Raw genomic sequence first — 18,940 nt, forward strand, 5'->3', positions numbered from 1 at the left:
ATCCAAAACAGCAAAATTTGGCCTTGCATTGGCCAAATTAGAAATACATGGATTACTAAAATGAATAATTACAAGTACAATCTCCAAAAAAATGACCTTACAAATTCCTAATCATCTTATTTAAGCTGCTGATTTAAGGCTTCAAGCATCAAAATCAAAACAGTAACAGAACAGCAGCTTCAAAGAACCAAAATAACACTGTCCAGCCACAATATTAACCCAAACAGCAGCCTCACAGTACCAAAAACAACTGTCCAGCAACCTCATTTGCATCATTAGCCTTGTAAATTGTAATGGCTTCAAATAATGACGATGAGCTACAGGTGGCTTGGTATTTTGGATCAAATGCATACGATTCACAGTCTAGCTCCAATTCTGACGAGGAACCACAAGAAATTGATGCACAACAAATAGAACAGCAAGATCAACGTAAACCAAGGCTTACAAACGAGTTGAGGCATCTCATTTTACATGAAATGTTGTCACTTAAAGTAAGTGACTCACTCCCACATGGTACATTCGTACGAATAGCAAACAAATACGGTTACACACCAAGATCAATTCGAAACTTATGGAAACGTGCAATTGAAACCAAAGAAGAAAACAAGCCTTATGTTGTCGATTCAAAGTACAAGAATTGTGGAAGAAAAAGAGTTCAAGTGCCACCAAACGTACTTGAATCAAAACCAATGGGTGAACGTACATGCATAAGAGATGTTGCAACATGTTTAGACTTGGCACCAACAACGGTTTGGCGATTGATACGAAGGGGGGAGATTAAGGCACATTCAAATCCATTACACCCTTCTTTAACGGATGCAAACAAGGCAAGAAGGGTTGAGTGGATTTTAAGTCTCATTCAAGAAGATACAATTCATCATCATCATTCAAGGGTTCGCATAACAAATGATGATCCAATTTGGCAACAAAACAACAGGCAAGGGGGCTTTAGATTCATTCTAACTCAACAACCACCAAATAGTCCCGATTGTAATATTCTAGATTTGGGTTTTTTTAGGAGCATACAATCACTTATGCATAAGAAAATGCCAAAGAACATGAATGAGTTAATAAAAGCAGTGGAAGATGCATTCGAAGAGTTACATCCAAAGACTTTAACCAATGTTTGGATTTCATTACAACACCACTTAAATGAAATCCTAAAGGTTAAAGGGTCTAATGACTATGTTCAGCCACACCTAGGGAAGAAAGTTCAAGAAGACAATGGAAGGTTACGAATACAAGTGCGAGTACCATTACAATTGGTTAGGGAATGTGTACGTTTCTTTAACCCAAGCACAAATCAGCAAGGCACACAAACAGAAAATGAAGATGCTGCACAACATAATCAACAAATACTTGAAGCATATGATGAAGCAGTGGAAGAATCTCAAAGATGATTATAAATTACAGCCCCTCAGTTTATTTTTTATCATCATCAAAAGTGTTTCTATAAAACTTAGGAGCAACTAATTATGAAATCAACATCAAAATGGAAATTTAAGGTCATGCATATGTATTTACGTCATTATATAATGATCATTTCAGTTTTTTTGCCCCCTGATTCATCATTGAGGTCTTTGAACCTCTCAGCTTTTTGAAATTTGAACAAGAAATGACGCAAATTACTGTACATGAAAAAAAATATCATATGATGTGTCGATTGTACACAATTGCTACTCAACCAAGTAATTATAGATAATTTTTCAGATTTTAAGTCAAGTAATTGCATAAACACATCACAGGGGTTTAAAAAAAAATTTCAAGAACAGACTTCCAAAAAAAATAAGACGAAATCAAAAAGGTTCAGAACAAATCCAACATCAAACCTCACAAAATCAAACAAATCCAACAGCAAACATCACCAGCACTTATCATGAGTGTACAATTAAAAGGAAATTCAAGAAAACCTTACATAATTCACGTGCGTTTTTTAGGGTTTTTTTTACCCCTTGAAGCAATAACTTCCTCAGGAGTGTCAGGGACAACCAAATTAACTTGGTCTTCATGAATCTTAGATGGAGTTGAAGGATTAACATGAGATGGAGACTCCAAATAATACTCAAGAACACTTTGTGGTAATTCTTCTTCAACATTAGAAGAAGGGGTAGAATCACGAAACCTAGATATAGCATCATCCTCCATGGACTTTTGATATGCCTCAAGATCTTTTTTAATCCATTTAACAATTTCATTTGAATAAGAGTGTGACCTCCCATTAATGGAACAAGAACAAAATTCTCCACGGTCACACAAACCGTCATAAAAGTATGATGGTATGGTCGAATCACTCTTAGATTCGACGGTTTTCATGGACAAACAAAAGCTTCAAACAGTAACAATGGAAGTCGAAGAAGAAAGCAAAACAGAGGGCTTGAAAAAATCAAACTCAACCAAAATTCACAAAACGAACATCAAACTGAAGACCAAATTCCGATCTACATTTTAATGCAGTAAAAATGAGGAATGAACAGGGGATAAAAGCTAAGAAAGCCATGGAAGAAACTCAAAGAAGAGAGAGAAAGCAACGACTTCTTTTGGGAGAGGAAGTAGAATATTCAGTAAATTAAATGACACACGCTGCTCCCAAGGGGAGTAAAAGAATCCAAAGGGTTAAAACAGATTTATTTAGGGTCAAAGAGGGTATTTGAGGGGTACAAATGGGAAAAAAACTTTCCAAAAATGGAAAGTATTCTAAAGTGGAAAAACTTATGGAACTACTCGTTTTAGTAAGGTGGAAAAACAAAAAAGAACGGAGGGAGTAACATTTAAAGGGACAGAAAAAAATAAAATTGAATAAAAATGAAAAATATCATAACATTTAAATGGGCTGGAAAAAAATAAAATCATGTTTGTTCGATCGCATGGAGGTGGTTAGAGACTAGTGTGGTGTTAGTATCGATTTAGTGTCACTATGCTAGTGTAGTCTAATGGGCATTGTCTTAGGACTCCTTTTAACTAGTGTTGTCCATGGGCGGGCTACCCGCTAGGCTCAACTCATCCGTCTTGAAAAAGGGGCGGATATGGACAACGTTTTTAGAAAAAAGTTAAAATTTGGACGGGTAATACCCGCCCACCAAGATAAATGAGCAAGTAGCGACACCAAAAAGATATCTACGGGTATATCCGTCCGCCCACTTAATTTAATATATTAATTATTACATAATAATTCTTTATTTTTATGTTAGTTCTACATTACCCAACTTACTTTAATATTTCAATTACCCAATAATTCTTCTTTCCTAATTCTCATATATTGTCTACAACTTTTATGGAAACCAAAATCTTAAGTACATAAATACATTTAGAGTTTATACTGTTATATTTTATGGGAACCAAAATGTTAAATACAATGTATTATATTAGGCAAAATCTTAAGAACAATATAAGTAGGGAGTACAAACCAAGAACAATAATTTACATTTTTCAATTCTCATTACCAGTCCCCTACAACTTTTGGAAAATGTATTATATTATTTTAATTGTTACTAAGACTTAGCTTTATTATTTGTATTGTATATTTAGTTTTTACATAAAAAATATTTGTTTACCCATGGGTCCGGCCAGCAAAAAAACGGACGGATAGCGACAAAAAAAATATGCCGGCAAAGAAATCTCCGCTACCCGTCCAAGCTCGCCCATTAACAGCTTTATTTTTAACTAATGCTAAGAAGGATCGTCCATGGTAAGGATTTAAGTTATACCTCAAAATTAAGTGTATTAACCCATTCAATCCTTCTCATGATTGATCATGAAAACTAGACATTGTATATTAGTAGACAATATGGCAAGAAGCAAAATCCATTAATCTTTGAATCATGATTTATTAAAATAATATGATCTGCTAACCTCTAAGATGACCATTAACCAAATTAATTTACCTTTGACCCTCAACCTAACTTAGTTGATCCAAACCATCTTCTCATTTTCTATCTAACCCGAGCATAAAGTTAAATTTTTATTCCAATTATTATAAATTTATTTATTTAGGATTTAAGATTAATTGATTAATTGCTCAAAAATAACTAAAAATCAATATATTAAGTATAAAAGTAAATATTTTGATTATTTAGCTAAACTATTTAGTCTAATTTAGAACTAAAACGATGTCATGGATGAATTAGAGGTGTTTAAAATAGACTTAACAATTAATATTTTCCCGACCTTATAACTAAATTCAATTTTACCCAATTTCAAAAATAAATTTATAATCATATAAAAATGTAATATGAACCCAAGGCACTCGACTTTAAATTGTCCTAAATCTGTTAGCTTTAGGGTGGAGTGTGCCTTTGTATAGCATTTCTAGTGCAATCTATGCAAAAACCCACCCCACAAAACAAAACCCAGAAAAAAGCCTCACACTAAATCGGCGAAAATGGAGACGAGATTATACGTAGGGGGTTTAGGAGAAAGAGTAACAGAGGAGGATCTTCGTACGACATTCTCTCATTTGGGTTCTGTTCGTTCAGTTGATATCATTCGTACCAAAGGCCGAACCTTTGCTTACCTCAACTTTCTTCCTTCTTCTGACAATTCTCTTCCCAAACTGTTTAGCACGGTAAATTTTTAATCCTTTCCTTTTTAAAGCTGTTCTAATTTTGTTCAATTTCTGCTCAACTTGGTGTATAATTGGTAGATTACAGATATGCCTTGATTTATTGCCTTGATATTGTAACACAATTTGCTTTTCTCTTGCTATGAAATCTAAATTGAACGCTTTTGGTCAAATGGGTATTTCAAGGAATTGCAGTTTTGCTTAGTTCCCTTCTTACTTCTTGCTGTTAGTATTTTTCCCTAATGCTCATTTACTTCATAGTCTGTTCCTTGTTTTTTGTTTCTGATCAAGGGTGGTTCTGGTCATGTTCAAGGTGTCCGATTGCACCCTAAATTAAGGAGTTTCAAATATTAGTTTATAGTATTGGTTTATATTACGTGTTTTAGTGTAATTATTTGTTTATAGGCCTCAAAGTACCGATAAAATAAAAAATAAACATGGCCTTAGAAAACATTGTATTGTTGCTCGCCTCCTAATTGATTTACAAGTTTTTTCTTCTCTGGTTCTATCATGATTTACTTCTTAGCTAGAATGGTATTCTCAACCAATTTTTTCATTGTGGAAATTGTTGTACAATTGAATGAAATTGAGAAAAACACAAGTAAAAATGAGAGGGGATAAAAAAAGATGTTGAATTATCAAAATGATTTAGAAGTTAGTGTGTGGTATATGAGATCTCTAGCTTAACAACAATATTTGGTGAATGTCTTCGGTGCAAAACACGATACCCCGCTGCCCATGGTGAACACGCTATCCCCTCTCATATATGCACTTATGTCTTACATAAAAGAGGATGAAGGTCATAACACATTAGCCCATTTGGGTAGAAGAGGAAAAGAACGAGGAAGCAAGACAATGAGAAGATTAAGCATAGCCTGATGAATAATGTATATGCTCAATATATGGACAAGATCTAATAACCAGAATATCAAAAGTTATAACTCTTGAAACACCAAAATAATGAATATTAATTTCTGAAATGAACATCTCAATAATGGGGATTGAATATGAAATTGATCAACCATTTAATCACCAAGAATAATGACAAAGATCTAATGCTGATTAAGACCAACAATATAGCCATTAAGAAAAGTTAAAGAATAAAAATAAAAATAAGCAATAGAAGCAAATGGCTAGAAACCAAAGAGGCCTATGACTAGGGGGAGCACACTCCAGCCAGAGAAGCACGCATTCCAAGCTGTCACATCCTCCTCTCTTGTTCTAGCTACCAAGAGAGAGGACTCCTATCTAACAAACTTTAAATCCTACCGTAATATTCAATACATATTGATCAAGTTGATGTTTTTTGGTAATGTGCATTTGGGGTTTTTTTCTTCCTTTTTTCAGTCCCCTTTGCTTTGGTAGAGTTGCTCATTAATTTCACTCTCCCTGGTTTTGTTTGCACTGAATTGACGAGTTATGTTTTGGACTTTGGTGGGATGGTTTGGGCTTATAGGAATGAGATATCAGTGCATTACAATGAAGACTTGGGATGTCTTTAGGTTGGCTTGAAGTTCTTATTGGTTACAAAAGGTTTTTGAGTTCATTCATCGCGTGCATTGACCGGGAAATCCATTTTGGAACCGTGATCGAAACCATGTTTTTCTCTATGCTGGAAGTGTTCACTTGATGGCTATGTTGAGGTTACCTTATAATGAAAATGTTGGTGTGCTTTATTGTTTGATGTATGGATGTTTGCCTTTACTGAAACTATGACATATTGGGGGTATGGACAAGATATACATGGACTGTGGTGTGTTGTTTTTCTGACTTTTTATGATTTTTTTAGACTGAAGATTGCATAAGGGAAGGTAGAGAGGACCCATGAAGAGTTGAAATAGTTCATTGGTTTAGTAAATCATTAAAGATTAATAGAATATTTCTGATAAAGTTATATATGGTAAACTGTTATGGTTGTTGGAATTCTGATGAACAGTTGAAGAAGGTCCAATTTATTTTATGTGGTTGAACTTCAAAATATGAGCAATGATTATACAACATAAATGGCTTGACATAAAATCATGAATTACTTCTGTAAGGTAGCATTTGGAACTTGTATCACATTTCAATTTTCAAGTGACGGAATTTAGTCACTTTGAATGACAATTTTCAGTTCCAAATTTGATGTTTGGAGACGCCTAGTTACAAATTCCACTATGTTTTAAGTGAAAGGCTAAATTTTACTTCAAGAAGAAAGGTTTTATTCTCTTATAAGCCATTACTTAAGTTATGAGAAGATGTGAAATTTCTTTTCTCCAAAATCGATTTAGATGGTTGAGATGAATCTGAGTCACTAATGTTAGCTTGGTTAGACACACGTGGCTTACATCAAAGATTGAATATGTAGAATTTTACCCACAAAACTCATCTAATAAAGGTTCCATTTTTCTCTTCTATCTTGAGGATATTTTTTTCTTAATCCTTTTTTTATCATCTTGCTTTGGCTTTTACTATTTTTTGTCTTCTTTCTGCCCGTTTATACGAATTTAACTTATCTTTTTCTTTGATCTTCTTTCTAGTCCAATCTACTAGTTTTTCCTTTTAATTTTCTCTTTATTTTTTTATATTTTTGCTCTTCTTCAATGCTTATGTCTTTCTTTTTTCTCTTTTCTTTTTTAATAACAATGTGATAACAACTAGACATAATGCTTTAAATTGTGTGTTAAGGTACCCCTTGTGTCATTTTGCACTATAATAGTGGCTAGGTGCAATAATAACAAACGTTGTATACTTGTAAATCTTTTATGCAACAATAATTTGAATATCTTATTGTTTTAAGTATCAATTGTGCTTTGAAATTGTTTTATAAGCTTTTGAGCAAAAAACGTGTGCCTCATTTATGATTCTATGAAAAGCCCGCGCTAGCACCGTGCACTTGTGCTTCGACTCCAAGACCCTTCTGCTCCTCAATGAGCCTCGCGCCTTTTAAAACGGAGGGTGTTGAAATATTTTTTTGCTCTCTATGTTATATGTTGGATGGTATGGATTTTGTGTTCTCAAACATTGTTGATAGTTTGATACTGTTGTATAAGTGATCAAAATTGATATTGAAGTATGCCCAAGATTCAGATTATGCTTGGAGAATTTACATCGATGCTGCTACCTGAACAGATTTTCAGCAACAATCACTTGATAAAATAAACAATAATCTTGTCGTACATGAGGAATTTTCGGTTACTGCTGTTTGCACCGATTGTAATCACAATTTTGAAGAGAAAATAGTACCCAACTCTAGATTATGCGTGAAGAATTCTGATGATATTTAATGGTTAGAGAAACTAAGATAATGGGATATATCAAAGATAGAGAACACTCCTGAACTCTTTGATTCACGATAACAATTTAATCACTTCTAGTCTTGTTGAAATCGCACTTTAATCCTCAATTGCTCCTATGTGAAGAAGCAAAACTCGTACTAAAAAGTCACGAAATCTGAATATAAATTTTCTCTTTACCGCAAAAGCGTGATGAGAAGAACTAAACTTAGAGAAGGCAATAAGAAAGTTTGGGGCACAAGAAACAAAAAGGACTTGGCCTTAGCCTCAAAATCCTAAAATAACTAATCCATACACCTAATATGAACTTATACTTATGTGGCTAATTTTTTTTTTGACAGAAACCTATGGGCTTAACTTAAAGTAGACTTAATTTTGAATAAAACAATGAAAATAAAATAATAATCTTAGTTTTATCAACAATAAAATAACTAAGGCAACGTTGTCTGCGCATCCTTATCAGAAATCACATTGGTTTGAGTATTCCTCTATTGTTTGATTCTGTGTATGGCTTTCTTTTCTTTCCCACTATGGATGATATCTTGATTCCCATATTCTTTACATCCTTTACATATAGTATTTTGAGTTTTATTTGATGCTTTCTAAGGCCTTTTTTGTCACTTGTATGGTTTTATGTTTGTACCAGTATAATGGGTGTATGTGGAAAGGAGGGAGGCTAAAGCTAGAAAAAGCAAAACAACATTATATTGATCGATTGAAACAAGAATGGGCAGAAGATGCTGAACTCTTAAACATGGAAGCTACCATTTGCAATAAGGATGAAAACATGGCTGCTTCTTCAGAGCCCAAGAGTACCCTTGATCTTGAAAAGATGCAGCTTCGGATGTTCTTTCCCAAACTAAGAAAGGTAACACATTGACATTTGCAAATGACTTAGATATCTTCCACTTAGAAGATTACATCACGAAGTCACTATAGGTCTCCCTTACGACCATAAAAAATGCCCTCCTGTTTCCAAGATTAGAATGATGTGTAGCTGGAAGAGACGAAATTTTATTAGCACTGGCTTTTCATACGATTTCAGTTTTTGGCAGCCTGTTGTTCAAGTTAGAAGTTGTGAATGCATGTTGGGTTTTCTCAGTTAAATTAGAGGATCAGACATGTTAGAGCTGGTGTGGTTGTCGGTTGTCCTGTGTAACTGTGTTAGTAATTATCATCTTTTAGTGCAGGTGGTAGCAAAGCTCCTTCTTTTGGAGTATCATTAATTCACTGCCTAATTCGTTTTATGAGTTTGCCTCACTAAATTTAACCAAAAAATTTATTTCGAGCTCCTGAATTATCAGTCTGTAGGGAACTTAGCGTTACACTTCATCATATCTGCTGAAACTGGCTCGATGCAGGTGAAATCGTTGCCCTTTCGTGGAACTGGCAAACACAAATACAGCTTCCGGCGTGTTGAAGTGCCTTCTCTTCCAGTTCATTTCTGTGACTGTCCGGAGCATAACAACCCGACTGAAACCCTTAAAGTAACAAGAGTTCATGAAAAGATCAATAATGAAGGGATTAACTCGAAGAATAGATTTTTCCCTTCAAAATTTGAGGGGATTCAATCTTCTGGAGAATCTCAAGTACATGACTCTGAAATACAAGATGGTGGCATGAACGATGATGAGATAAATATTATGAATTCTGTAATGAAAAAGCTTTTGGATAGGAAGACTGCAAAACCTGAACGAAAGGACGTTCATGATTTACCAAAGGATGATATCCCAACATTTGAGTCTCAAGAGAACAAAATTGAAATAGATGAAGAAACAGACGACGAGGATGATGATGATGATATCAAAATCAATGTTGGGGTACAAAATGTTGAGCATGAAAACTGGGAGCTGCAAACATGCCTAATTAATGAGGTGTGATTTGTTAAAGATACTATAAATTTAGGATAATTTCTTTTTACATTAGAAATTAACTTGGTCTAACTTCAGAGTTTTCCGTTACTTGTAAATGCAGATGGCTGGGTCAAATAAACAATTGACTTCTGTTGCTGCCAAAAGCAATCTTGGTACCCAGAATGAAAAGGTAAAACTATCTAGTAAGAAAAGAAAATTATTTTCGAGTGAAAATAATGAAAAAGACGTAGTTTCTCCTATCCTTAGAAAGAAAGTTGTCTCAAAAACTCGGTCTGAGGAGTCTGAGCTGAATTTGGAATTGAATAGGGTAGCAGAACTCGAAACCAAGAAACCCTTTACAAGTAGCATGTGGTCTCAGAAGTCTTCATGGAAACGACTGATTGATGAAGGTGGTACGAGTTCATTCCAGTTATCGCATATATCTCGTGATGAGACTAACATTGACGAGGAGCCTATGTTTGATGGAGAAACATCAAGTGATGACGAGAAACATGCAAGGGTCAGTAATGATGTGCATGATGAGCATAAACATGGTGAGACTAACAGTGATGAAGGGCATATATCTGATGAAGAAACATCAAGTGATGACGAGAAACGTGCAAGGGTTAGTAATGATGTGCATTCTGAGCATAAACATGGAGAGACTAACACTGACGAGGGGCCTATGTTTGATGGAGAAACATCAAGTGATGACGAGAATCATGCAACAGTCGATCATGATGTGCGTGATGAGCATAAACATAGTAATAGAACATCATCCGACCGGAAAGAACTTGAAAGGGTCAGTAACTTAGAGCATGAAAACTTGGATGACCAATCATTGAAGTCCGAGGATAGCGAGGGGCCTGAAGTACCTCAGCTGGTTGAATCTGATGCAGGTTTAGATATAGCAGCTAGAGGTAGTTCATGGCTGCAGAAATCCTCGTGGACTCAGCTCGTAGGTGGTGGAAACAGTAGTTCCTTCAGCATTTCACAAATCTTGTCTGGAGATCAAGTCGAAAAGCAGCAGTTAAACAAGACAAACGAGCATGTTAAAAGCGAAATGTCTTTTGGTGGCACTCAAGGCTCAAGCTTTGGGTTTTCTGGTACCGACAAGAAACAGGATACCGAAACAAGTTCCGCTAGACGTATACAATCGAGTAAAGCTCCAAAGGGTTACGATCATGTTGACTCAACAATCACTAAGAAGTCTGATACACACCAAAAAGTATCCAATTCGCTTTCTGAAACCGGTTTTATTGATACTTCCACATTCATTAGAAGTGCAGATTCTATGAAAGAGTGGCAGGCGGCTAAAAAAGCTCTTACTAGTACCCTTAAAAAAAAGGACACCAACAAATAAGGGTGTACTTTGTTATACTCAACTCAACCACATTTCTTGAAATTTTATATCGTCTGTAACATTTCATGAAGCGATCTATTAAGCATCTTGAACAAGTTCATTAGACTAGTGTTTTCAGTTTGACTTTTATTTACCATGTAGCAGTTTTGCAGGGAAAGCTACGATTTCGTTGAATTTGTTGTATTTTGGGGGTTATGAATAACAGAAGTTGGTACGTTTTTGCGTCCATGGGGCGAGTATAAGGATTCATTCATCTAATTTTGCTGCATATAAGAGCTGAGTGATAGTGGAAGCAAGAATATAACCATATCCACTGAGAAGTTGCTTAAAAAGTTTATTCTTTTACTGGGGTTTTGCAAGCTGAATTTGTTCACTAAAATTTCACCATGTTCAAGTCAATCTGGGTTATCATGGATTGTGATTATATTTGTGATGTAATCTTGTGAAAGTAATTTAAAAGTTCCCATCCCATTAATGAATAACAAAACTTAGTAAGACACAACATCAAAGAATAGGTAGATACAGTCACGGGGACAAAACCAGAAACAAAAAGAAATCGGTGAATTGATAAATTTGTTACGAGGTTTGTAAACTACATTTATACATGAAAAGAATTGATTGCACACAAACGAAAACATGGCATTTACTTAATAGGTGTTAACCACATATTGTTACACTAAAAAATTGTGTAACATACTTCATAAGTTCACAATTTCACATTTAAAATGGTATTACACTATTACTAACATAACACACACTTCTCAATTGGCCTAAAATCTCTAGCTTTTATCATCGTACAAACTAAAATACTCAGTTTTTAACAGGGATCTTCATATGGAGATCTTAAGTTTTTGGCTTTTCTACATAGTAGACAAATATTCACATGTTAACCTTAAACTTTTATCTTTTCTATTTGATAGGCAAAAAGGTTAAGGTTTTTGTTAAATTTACGTTATTAGTAACCATCATGATGACTTTTTTCATAAAAACGGACTTCACAATCATCCTTATGAACATATTTTTCGAAATTTTTTTCTAAATGAGTACATAATTCAACAAAAAATTTAACCACTGGTCTAATACATGAAAAAGTTGAAAGTTCGAGATCACCTTTCATATGAAAAACAAGTTCTACCACGATTAAAAAGTCGAAAACTCGAGATTACGTGGAATTTTCTTTTTTTAATGTAGACTCCTTTGTATCAACTTGTCCGGGAGTGAGGATTTGCTATTACTAACGATAGACTTCTTGTAAGACCCTTTGGAGAAAATAGGAGAGTGAAGGGGAAAAAAATGGCACGAACAATATCAGCCTCACTGAAGCTTATCTCCCTCAAATTGTCTTCTCAATCTCTCTTCGCCATTTCTCGAACTGTTTCCTTCAGCACCTTCCATAATCCTACCTCCAAGACGAAGAAGCAGTCGGTAAAGAGGAGGGAGAAAGCGAAGAAACCATTGATAACTACTTCTACTGTTGCTTTGGCATCAAATTCAGCTTCCTCATCTTCGAAATCTAAATTGAAATCATCTTTTGAGATGGTGAAGAGGAGAACTAGGTCGGAGAAGGAATTTGATGCTAATTATATTAAAAGTTATGGAGATGAAGAAAGTCATATTCCTGTTTTGCTTGGTGAAGTGTTAGATGTTTTTTCTTCTTCCTTTCGCCTTCATTCTTTCGTCGATTGTACTCTTGGAGCTGCTGGACATTCTTGCGCTGTTAGTTTTCTTTCTCTTTCTGGAATTTTATTGATTTACAATGGTGGAATTGTATTATTATTGTTTTTTTTTATTGTTCAAAATTTGATAATATAAATTGAATATCTAAAACTTCTATGACTGAGGATTGATAGTGAAAAGAAATTTTGATGATTGATATTGAAAAGAAATTTTGATGAGTAATGTAAGAGTGTGCCAGGAGACCTTTAAAGAATATTTGGTGTATCAATGATGCTGCAATAGTATCCGGACTTTTGCTCCAAAGTCCAAAGGTTTACACATCCACTCCTACAACATAACGTGCATTCACTAGTAGAGGCGTGGAGATAACACCACACCTACTTAAATTATGGTTTTTTTTTTTTTAAGAAAATGAAATGAAAAGAGTGTCAAAAAAAGTAGTAACTAGTGATGATCAACAAACATAAATCATAAATGCATTCACCAACAGATCTTTAACATAAATTATGAAGATGAAATCATAAAGTTCAATGTGAAGTTACAAGAAGATTCTCTCCAAGGATCTCTACTTGTAACTCATCACAAAACCAAATGACTGAATATATTATGAGCAACATTTCATTCCCAATGATCAAAACATTTACAACTCGTTTGGTTGTTGAATATATTATTGTGGTGTTAGGGACAATTTAGAAGTTTGAATGGAGTTAGGGTTATTATGGACAAATGAAAAGGATAGGATCATAAGAGCAAAGATTTTACATGGCAAAGTGCTTCGGATTCAAGGATCAATTAAAAGGAAATTTTGAGAGGATCCTGGTGATATGGTGCAAAACATACCAATGATCGAGAAGTTGTATATCGGAGGAGATTTGAGTGGGCACGTAGGGTAAACAACTACGAAAGCGTCCATGGAGGTTTTGGTTATGGAACTTGAGATGTGGAAAGTTTATTTTAGATTTTTCACTTTCATACGATTTGTTTGTTGCTAACACGATGGTTATTAAAATCACGATTTTGATTTACGATTCTACGATTTTACGATCCAAAAATAAGCGAGCGATTCGAATCGTAGGTAGAATCGTAAGTTGTTAGAATCTTACGATTCTAATTAAAATAAAATTTGTAGAGCTAGAATCATAACACGATTCTACGATACTATGATTTAACGATTCAATTATACAAATTTATTCTTAATTTTTTTGAAATTTTTCTTATGTACCAATTTTTCTTACAAGTTAACGATCCGTCATCATAATTTTTATAGAATAAAATTCTTCATCGGTATGAACATTTAAACTAATTATTACATTATTTTTCTATTTCATTCTTAAATGAAGTGAATGAAACTTTAATTAATAAACTTAAACTTTTGAGGTGAATAATCATGACTAAGTAGCAAATTTGAGTTTATTTTAGAATCTTACGATTCTACGATTCGATTCTATAAGTTTGAACGATTTCAAGTAGAATCTCTATTTTAACAACTTTGGCTAACACGTGATTTAAGAAGAGATATAAATCATATAATCATTTGGTGACTTTTGGATCTAGAGTAACTGCAACTTTAATTGACTATTTCTTGACAAGAAGATCTGATAGAGGTAGTTGCTCAAACTGTAAGGATATTTCAGAAGAGTGTGTAGCCACCTGACTAAACTTCTAGTTCTAGATGCTCGCTTAAGGAAAGGACAAAGAAAAAAAGTAAAATTCTGATTTTTGTTTGAGTAAAATTCTGATTTCTCCTCCTTACACAAATGTGTCCATCACCCACTATGAAGCCTCTTAACATGTCCCAACATGGTCAGATTACTCCATAGTTAATGTCAAGTGTTTCTTACTAAACCCACGCATTATTCCATCAAACAAATGCATTTCGATGTGGAAATATGCATTCGTAAGCCCACTCGACTCTAGCACGTAGCAAAAACTTTAACAAAATCCTGGCACACTGGAAGTAACTCGACCGAGTGCGAGGCCGGTTTTCCAAATCAAAACTTTGATACCTTTGCTCGTTTTGATCAAGCACTTGCACATACATATTACCATTATATTTATGATATCTTGGGACATTAGATATTTTTTTAATGCTCTTAATTATCCAACTGTAAAATAGTAAGTGTTTATTCCCTTCATATTGTGGATTTACTCTTTAATCTTAGGCTCAACTGGCTTGAAGTTACTTAGCAGTTGTTATTCCTTTCCTGCTGCTGATTTTAAACTTCAACCTACAGATAATTCAAGCTCATCCAGAACTGCAAGCTTATATTGGACTGGATGTCGATCCCGTAGCCCATGAAAAGGCTCAATATCGAATCAATAATATGCTTAACAGCATGCCTTCCAATACAAATATAAATCCGAAAGCTCATTTGCATTTGAGGAACTTTAGAGAAACTAAACAAGTAATTGGCCATGTTGAGGAGCAGCTTTTGTTATCTGGAGTTGATGGAATTTTGATGGATTTGGGAATGTCTTCAATGCAGGTTAATTGTTGAACACTTCACAATGATAAAATTATAACTTTTTTTTTTAATTTGACATGTGGTGTAATTGCCACTCAGACATCAGAAACGTTTTCTTTAGTGCTGTATATGCTTGTTTGTACAACTGTTTGTCCTTGTTTTATTCCCTTTGGAAAACTTCCATGAGCAGGTGTGGCTCACTGGCTGTGTTGCAATTGTAGGTCAATGATGCTGAAAGAGGGTTCAGCATGCTTAACAGTGGGCCATTGGATATGCGAATGGATCCTAAGGTATGACCATGAGCTCTTTCACTCTTTTGGCTGGTATCAGTAATAACTACTTGGAAGATTTCTATGTTTTAATATATACCATGACTGGTAGGTTTATACAACTGTAGTACTTTCAGCTCTCTTGTTTCTGATCTATTATAGCCCCACCACTCTGCATGATCTGGAATGGCTGGTTGGTTGAAAAGATGCTTGCCATTTTGTAGTGAAGTCTAGCAGTGAGGTTACATTGAAGACTCATGAATACTGTTTTTATTTTTATTAATACAATTAAATGTAGACTTCATGCACACCCTCTAAACATTCGACTAAGATGTAAAACACTTAGATAGTGATTGAGTGATGCAAAAAAAGTAATCAGTTGTCATTACCTTGAAATGGCATCTGGAAGAGCTTTTGTTCAGACAGTGAACCAGCAGTTTTTTCTTGCCTTTTTTCATGTTTTTCAAGTTTTCCTCTTCTTTTTCCTTTTTGTTGGTTAGTTCTTAGTAGAGGGGGGAGCAAAGGTACTAGATATCTCATGTTCCATTTATCTATCATTCTGTGCCATTGTCTTCACCAGTAACATTCAGCAACTGATTTTGAATGAGTGTTGCAAATCTAAAATCTCAATGGTATCTTGACTGAATTGCTCTCATTTACCTTAATTTCTGCAAGGATTTTGTATTAATTATGTGATTAACTGAATGAACAGGTCTTTGACAGGGTAGTTTAACAGCAGAGGATATAGTCAATTCTTGGCCACCAAATGAGATTGGGAGAATCCTTCAAGAGTATGGAGAAGAAAGTAACTGGTATTCACTCCAGAACAAAATTGTCAAGGCTCGTCTAAGTGGTGGGTTGCATTCAACTGGTGATTTGGTTGATCTTATTCGCGGTACAACATCTAGAATAAAAGGTATGACTACTAAGATCAGAATGTCCATCACAACCATAATTTTGTATATTTAGAAAGGAATGCATATTTTTTAAAATATTCTTCGAGGGAATTTATTTGGCAACATGATCAACGGGTGTTTTTTAGGAACTGACATTGTTTTCTTCTTGCCCGAGACCATCGCCTGCTCCCTTCCTCATGGCCACCACTTTGATTTTTCTCTTGACTTTATTTAATATAAGTTTAAAGCTTGATTTGCAAACAGAAAGAGTGGCCAGAAATTAGAAACTTATTCTTGTAAAGATGATATTTTGAAGTGGTTTCAACAGGAGGTAGGCAGGGTTGGATTAAGACTGCTGCACGAGTTTTCCAAGCCCTAAGGATTGCCGTTAATGATGAACTCAAAATCTTGGAGGAGTCTCTTTACTCATGCTTCGACTGCCTGAGCCCCGGTGGCAGGCTCGCAGTCATTTCCTTCCATAGTTTGGAAGACAGGATCGTAAAACAAACCTTCCTCAACATAATCAATAATAATAACATTCATAAGAAAGGAGGCAAAGCTGAAAAAGAGGGAGGAAACGGTGCCGAGCCAAAAGAGTTTAACTTCTACCCTGCTAAAAACGATACTTGGATTAAACAAGTAGTACAGGGCCCTGCTGGGATAATCCTCACTAAGAGACCTATAACCGCATCTACCGAGGAAGAGAAATTAAACTCGAGATGTAGGAGTGCTAAGCTCAGAGTTCTTCAAAAGCGTTAGGATCTTGGACTAAGATAAATAGATATTCAATTTTTGCAAATTTTACTGGTGTTTATTGCGTAAGATGATATTTTTTTTTTCCCATTATGCAGTGACGTCTCAAAAACAAAGACAACAATTATTTAGAGGACTCCATATCTGCTTCTGAGATTAATTATTGCAAGTGTAAGGGAAAGTTGTTATTTTTGTATCATGCAAGGAATTACTCTTGATGACAATTGAATTTTACTAGCATTCACTTCTTGTGGTCACTGGTTTTTTTTTACTGCTATATTGGTCTAAGTATTGTGGCTGAATCTATTTTTTTTCGGTGGTAAGGTTGGTGAATCCTCTACAAGCAGATGGGATGGAATTTTTTTTTTAGGTGGTGAGAATCAAACCTCCATCACAAAGGTGATAAAGAAAGTTATTAACCGTCAGTCACATCAACCTATGATTCTCAATTTTGAGTATAAAAAGACGATTGACCCTTGTAATTCTGAATTTGCCCGGTTGTATGAATTGTATTCCTCTATCTCTTAAAATTTGCTATTAAAAGTGACATATTGTAAAGGAAAATATTACTATTAGTAAGAGAATCAATTAAAGGAAAATATCCCTTTCAATAATAAACTCAAAAGGATAAAAAAAGTAATACTCATATAATTCCGAGTATACTATGACTAAAATGGTTGGCCTCCTTAGAATAAAAAAGAAATGAATGAATAACACAGCAAGAAGGCAGCAGCCATAACAGTCTTGCTTAACCATTGAAAGGTCATATACTCATATCTAATATCCACATGATAAATCCATTAGATGATAGTTATGCTTCGCTTTGTTATTGATACTAAATAATGGTAATGAGATTTAAGAGTTATATATTATGTAAATTTTCGTAAAAGGCACCAGGTCATTTTCATATTTTTGTTGAAACTTTAATCATTAAAAAGCTTTTTATTATAATATCATTATCGTCTAATACTATATTTCCAAATGTTAATGCGTTGAAATGAATTATATAAAAAAATTGAGATAATTGAAATAGACTTGTCAATAGATTTTGCAATTAAAATTGCATTAATTTTTAATCATTATTCTCACTATTTCATTGTAATAAATAAATGGATCACGAATGTAATGCTTTGTAGGCTTTTAAAGGTATTTTGTTTTTAAGTTGGCGTGATTGTTTGACCAAGAGAAAATTTTAGATGATGCCTTGCGGGAAAAATCGACTTTTAAAAACTCCCTAGTCCCTAATCCTTGGTCTTTAATGAGATGATTGATTATAATAGTGGATATAAAAATAATATAAGGAACATGACAAAAAAAAAAATAATTCAATAATTAAAAGCTAATAAAAATAAATTTCTTAAAATAGCTTTTTATAGACATAATTTACGCTAAAATAGTGTGCACTAATTTAATATTTCCTCACTTTCTACTCTCAAATCAACACTCATTTCTTTATAACTTAAATGAAAAGGTGCATATCGTTTTAATGTGGTTTAAGATGAATAAAAACTTTTATCTTATATTTATACTCAATTTATTTATTTCATGCTATATTTTATTCATTATATGCTAATATTCTTTAAAATCGACTAACAATCTGAATCGTGATACGTGATATAATTTTGTTTGTCTTTGATACATAGATGAAGATTGATGATGTATAATTTTTTTTTACTTATTTTGTTACATGTTAATAATTTATTTATTATGCTATACTTTTAAAAATTAATTATAGGATTACATTTTCCTCCTTTTATTGTCTACAAATTCACTATTTTCTCATTTTATATGCACATTTCTTTTTGTTTTTAACTAGTTTATTACTAAATAA

At 34.0% G+C, this 18,940-nt stretch overlaps 2 protein-coding genes across 3 annotated transcripts; both read left to right on the forward strand.

Annotated features, from left to right (window-relative positions):
- The first annotated feature begins 4,252 nt into the window (after positions 1 to 4,252).
- LOC130804236 (protein REPRESSOR OF SILENCING 3) lies at positions 4,253 to 11,307 on the forward strand. Its single transcript, XM_057668614.1, has 4 exons — positions 4,253 to 4,561; positions 8,480 to 8,701; positions 9,195 to 9,707; positions 9,808 to 11,307. The coding sequence occupies exons 1-4, from the start codon at positions 4,379 to 4,381 to the stop codon at positions 11,047 to 11,049; spliced, it is 2,160 nt and encodes a 719-aa protein (XP_057524597.1). The 5' UTR covers positions 4,253 to 4,378; the 3' UTR covers positions 11,050 to 11,307.
- A 964-nt stretch (positions 11,308 to 12,271) lies between these two features.
- Positions 12,272 to 17,887, forward strand: LOC130804314 (uncharacterized). Of its 2 annotated transcripts, XM_057668706.1 has the most exons (7): positions 12,272 to 12,765; positions 14,961 to 15,212; positions 15,413 to 15,481; positions 16,184 to 16,376; positions 16,685 to 17,110; positions 17,208 to 17,280; positions 17,434 to 17,887. In XM_057668706.1, exons 1-6 carry the CDS (start codon positions 12,343 to 12,345, stop codon positions 17,261 to 17,263), a joined length of 1,419 nt encoding a protein of 472 aa, XP_057524689.1. In that variant the 5' UTR covers positions 12,272 to 12,342; the 3' UTR covers positions 17,264 to 17,280; positions 17,434 to 17,887. The 2 variants fall into 2 exon arrangements, with proteins under 2 accessions (XP_057524689.1, XP_057524690.1); XM_057668707.1 differs by lacking the exon at positions 17,434 to 17,887 and having other exon boundaries at positions 17,208 to 17,366.
- Positions 17,888 to 18,940: the final 1,053 nt, after the last annotated feature.

The sequence above is a fragment of the Amaranthus tricolor genome, chromosome 17 (assembly GCF_026212465.1).
Source record: "Amaranthus tricolor cultivar Red isolate AtriRed21 chromosome 17, ASM2621246v1, whole genome shotgun sequence".
NCBI classification, from domain to species: Eukaryota; Viridiplantae; Streptophyta; class Magnoliopsida; order Caryophyllales; family Amaranthaceae; genus Amaranthus; species Amaranthus tricolor.

Bases quoted from the DNA above. Each gene is read 5' to 3' on its own strand.
- LOC130804314 (XM_057668706.1), top strand. From the start codon at position 12,343: ATGGCACGAACAATATCAGCCTCACTGAAGCTTATCTCCCTCAAATTG. The intron at 12,766-14,960 runs GTTAGTTTTCTT...TTCAACCTACAG, and splicing joins CTGCTGGACATTCTTGCGCT to ATAATTCAAGCTCATCCAGA. The intron at 15,213-15,412 runs GTTAATTGTTGA...TTGCAATTGTAG, and splicing joins TGGGAATGTCTTCAATGCAG to GTCAATGATGCTGAAAGAGG.
- LOC130804236 (XM_057668614.1), top strand. From the start codon at position 4,379: ATGGAGACGAGATTATACGTAGGGGGTTTAGGAGAAAGAGTAACAGAG. The intron at 4,562-8,479 runs GTAAATTTTTAA...TGTTTGTACCAG, and splicing joins TTCCCAAACTGTTTAGCACG to TATAATGGGTGTATGTGGAA. The intron at 9,708-9,807 runs GTGTGATTTGTT...TTGTAAATGCAG, and splicing joins AAACATGCCTAATTAATGAG to ATGGCTGGGTCAAATAAACA.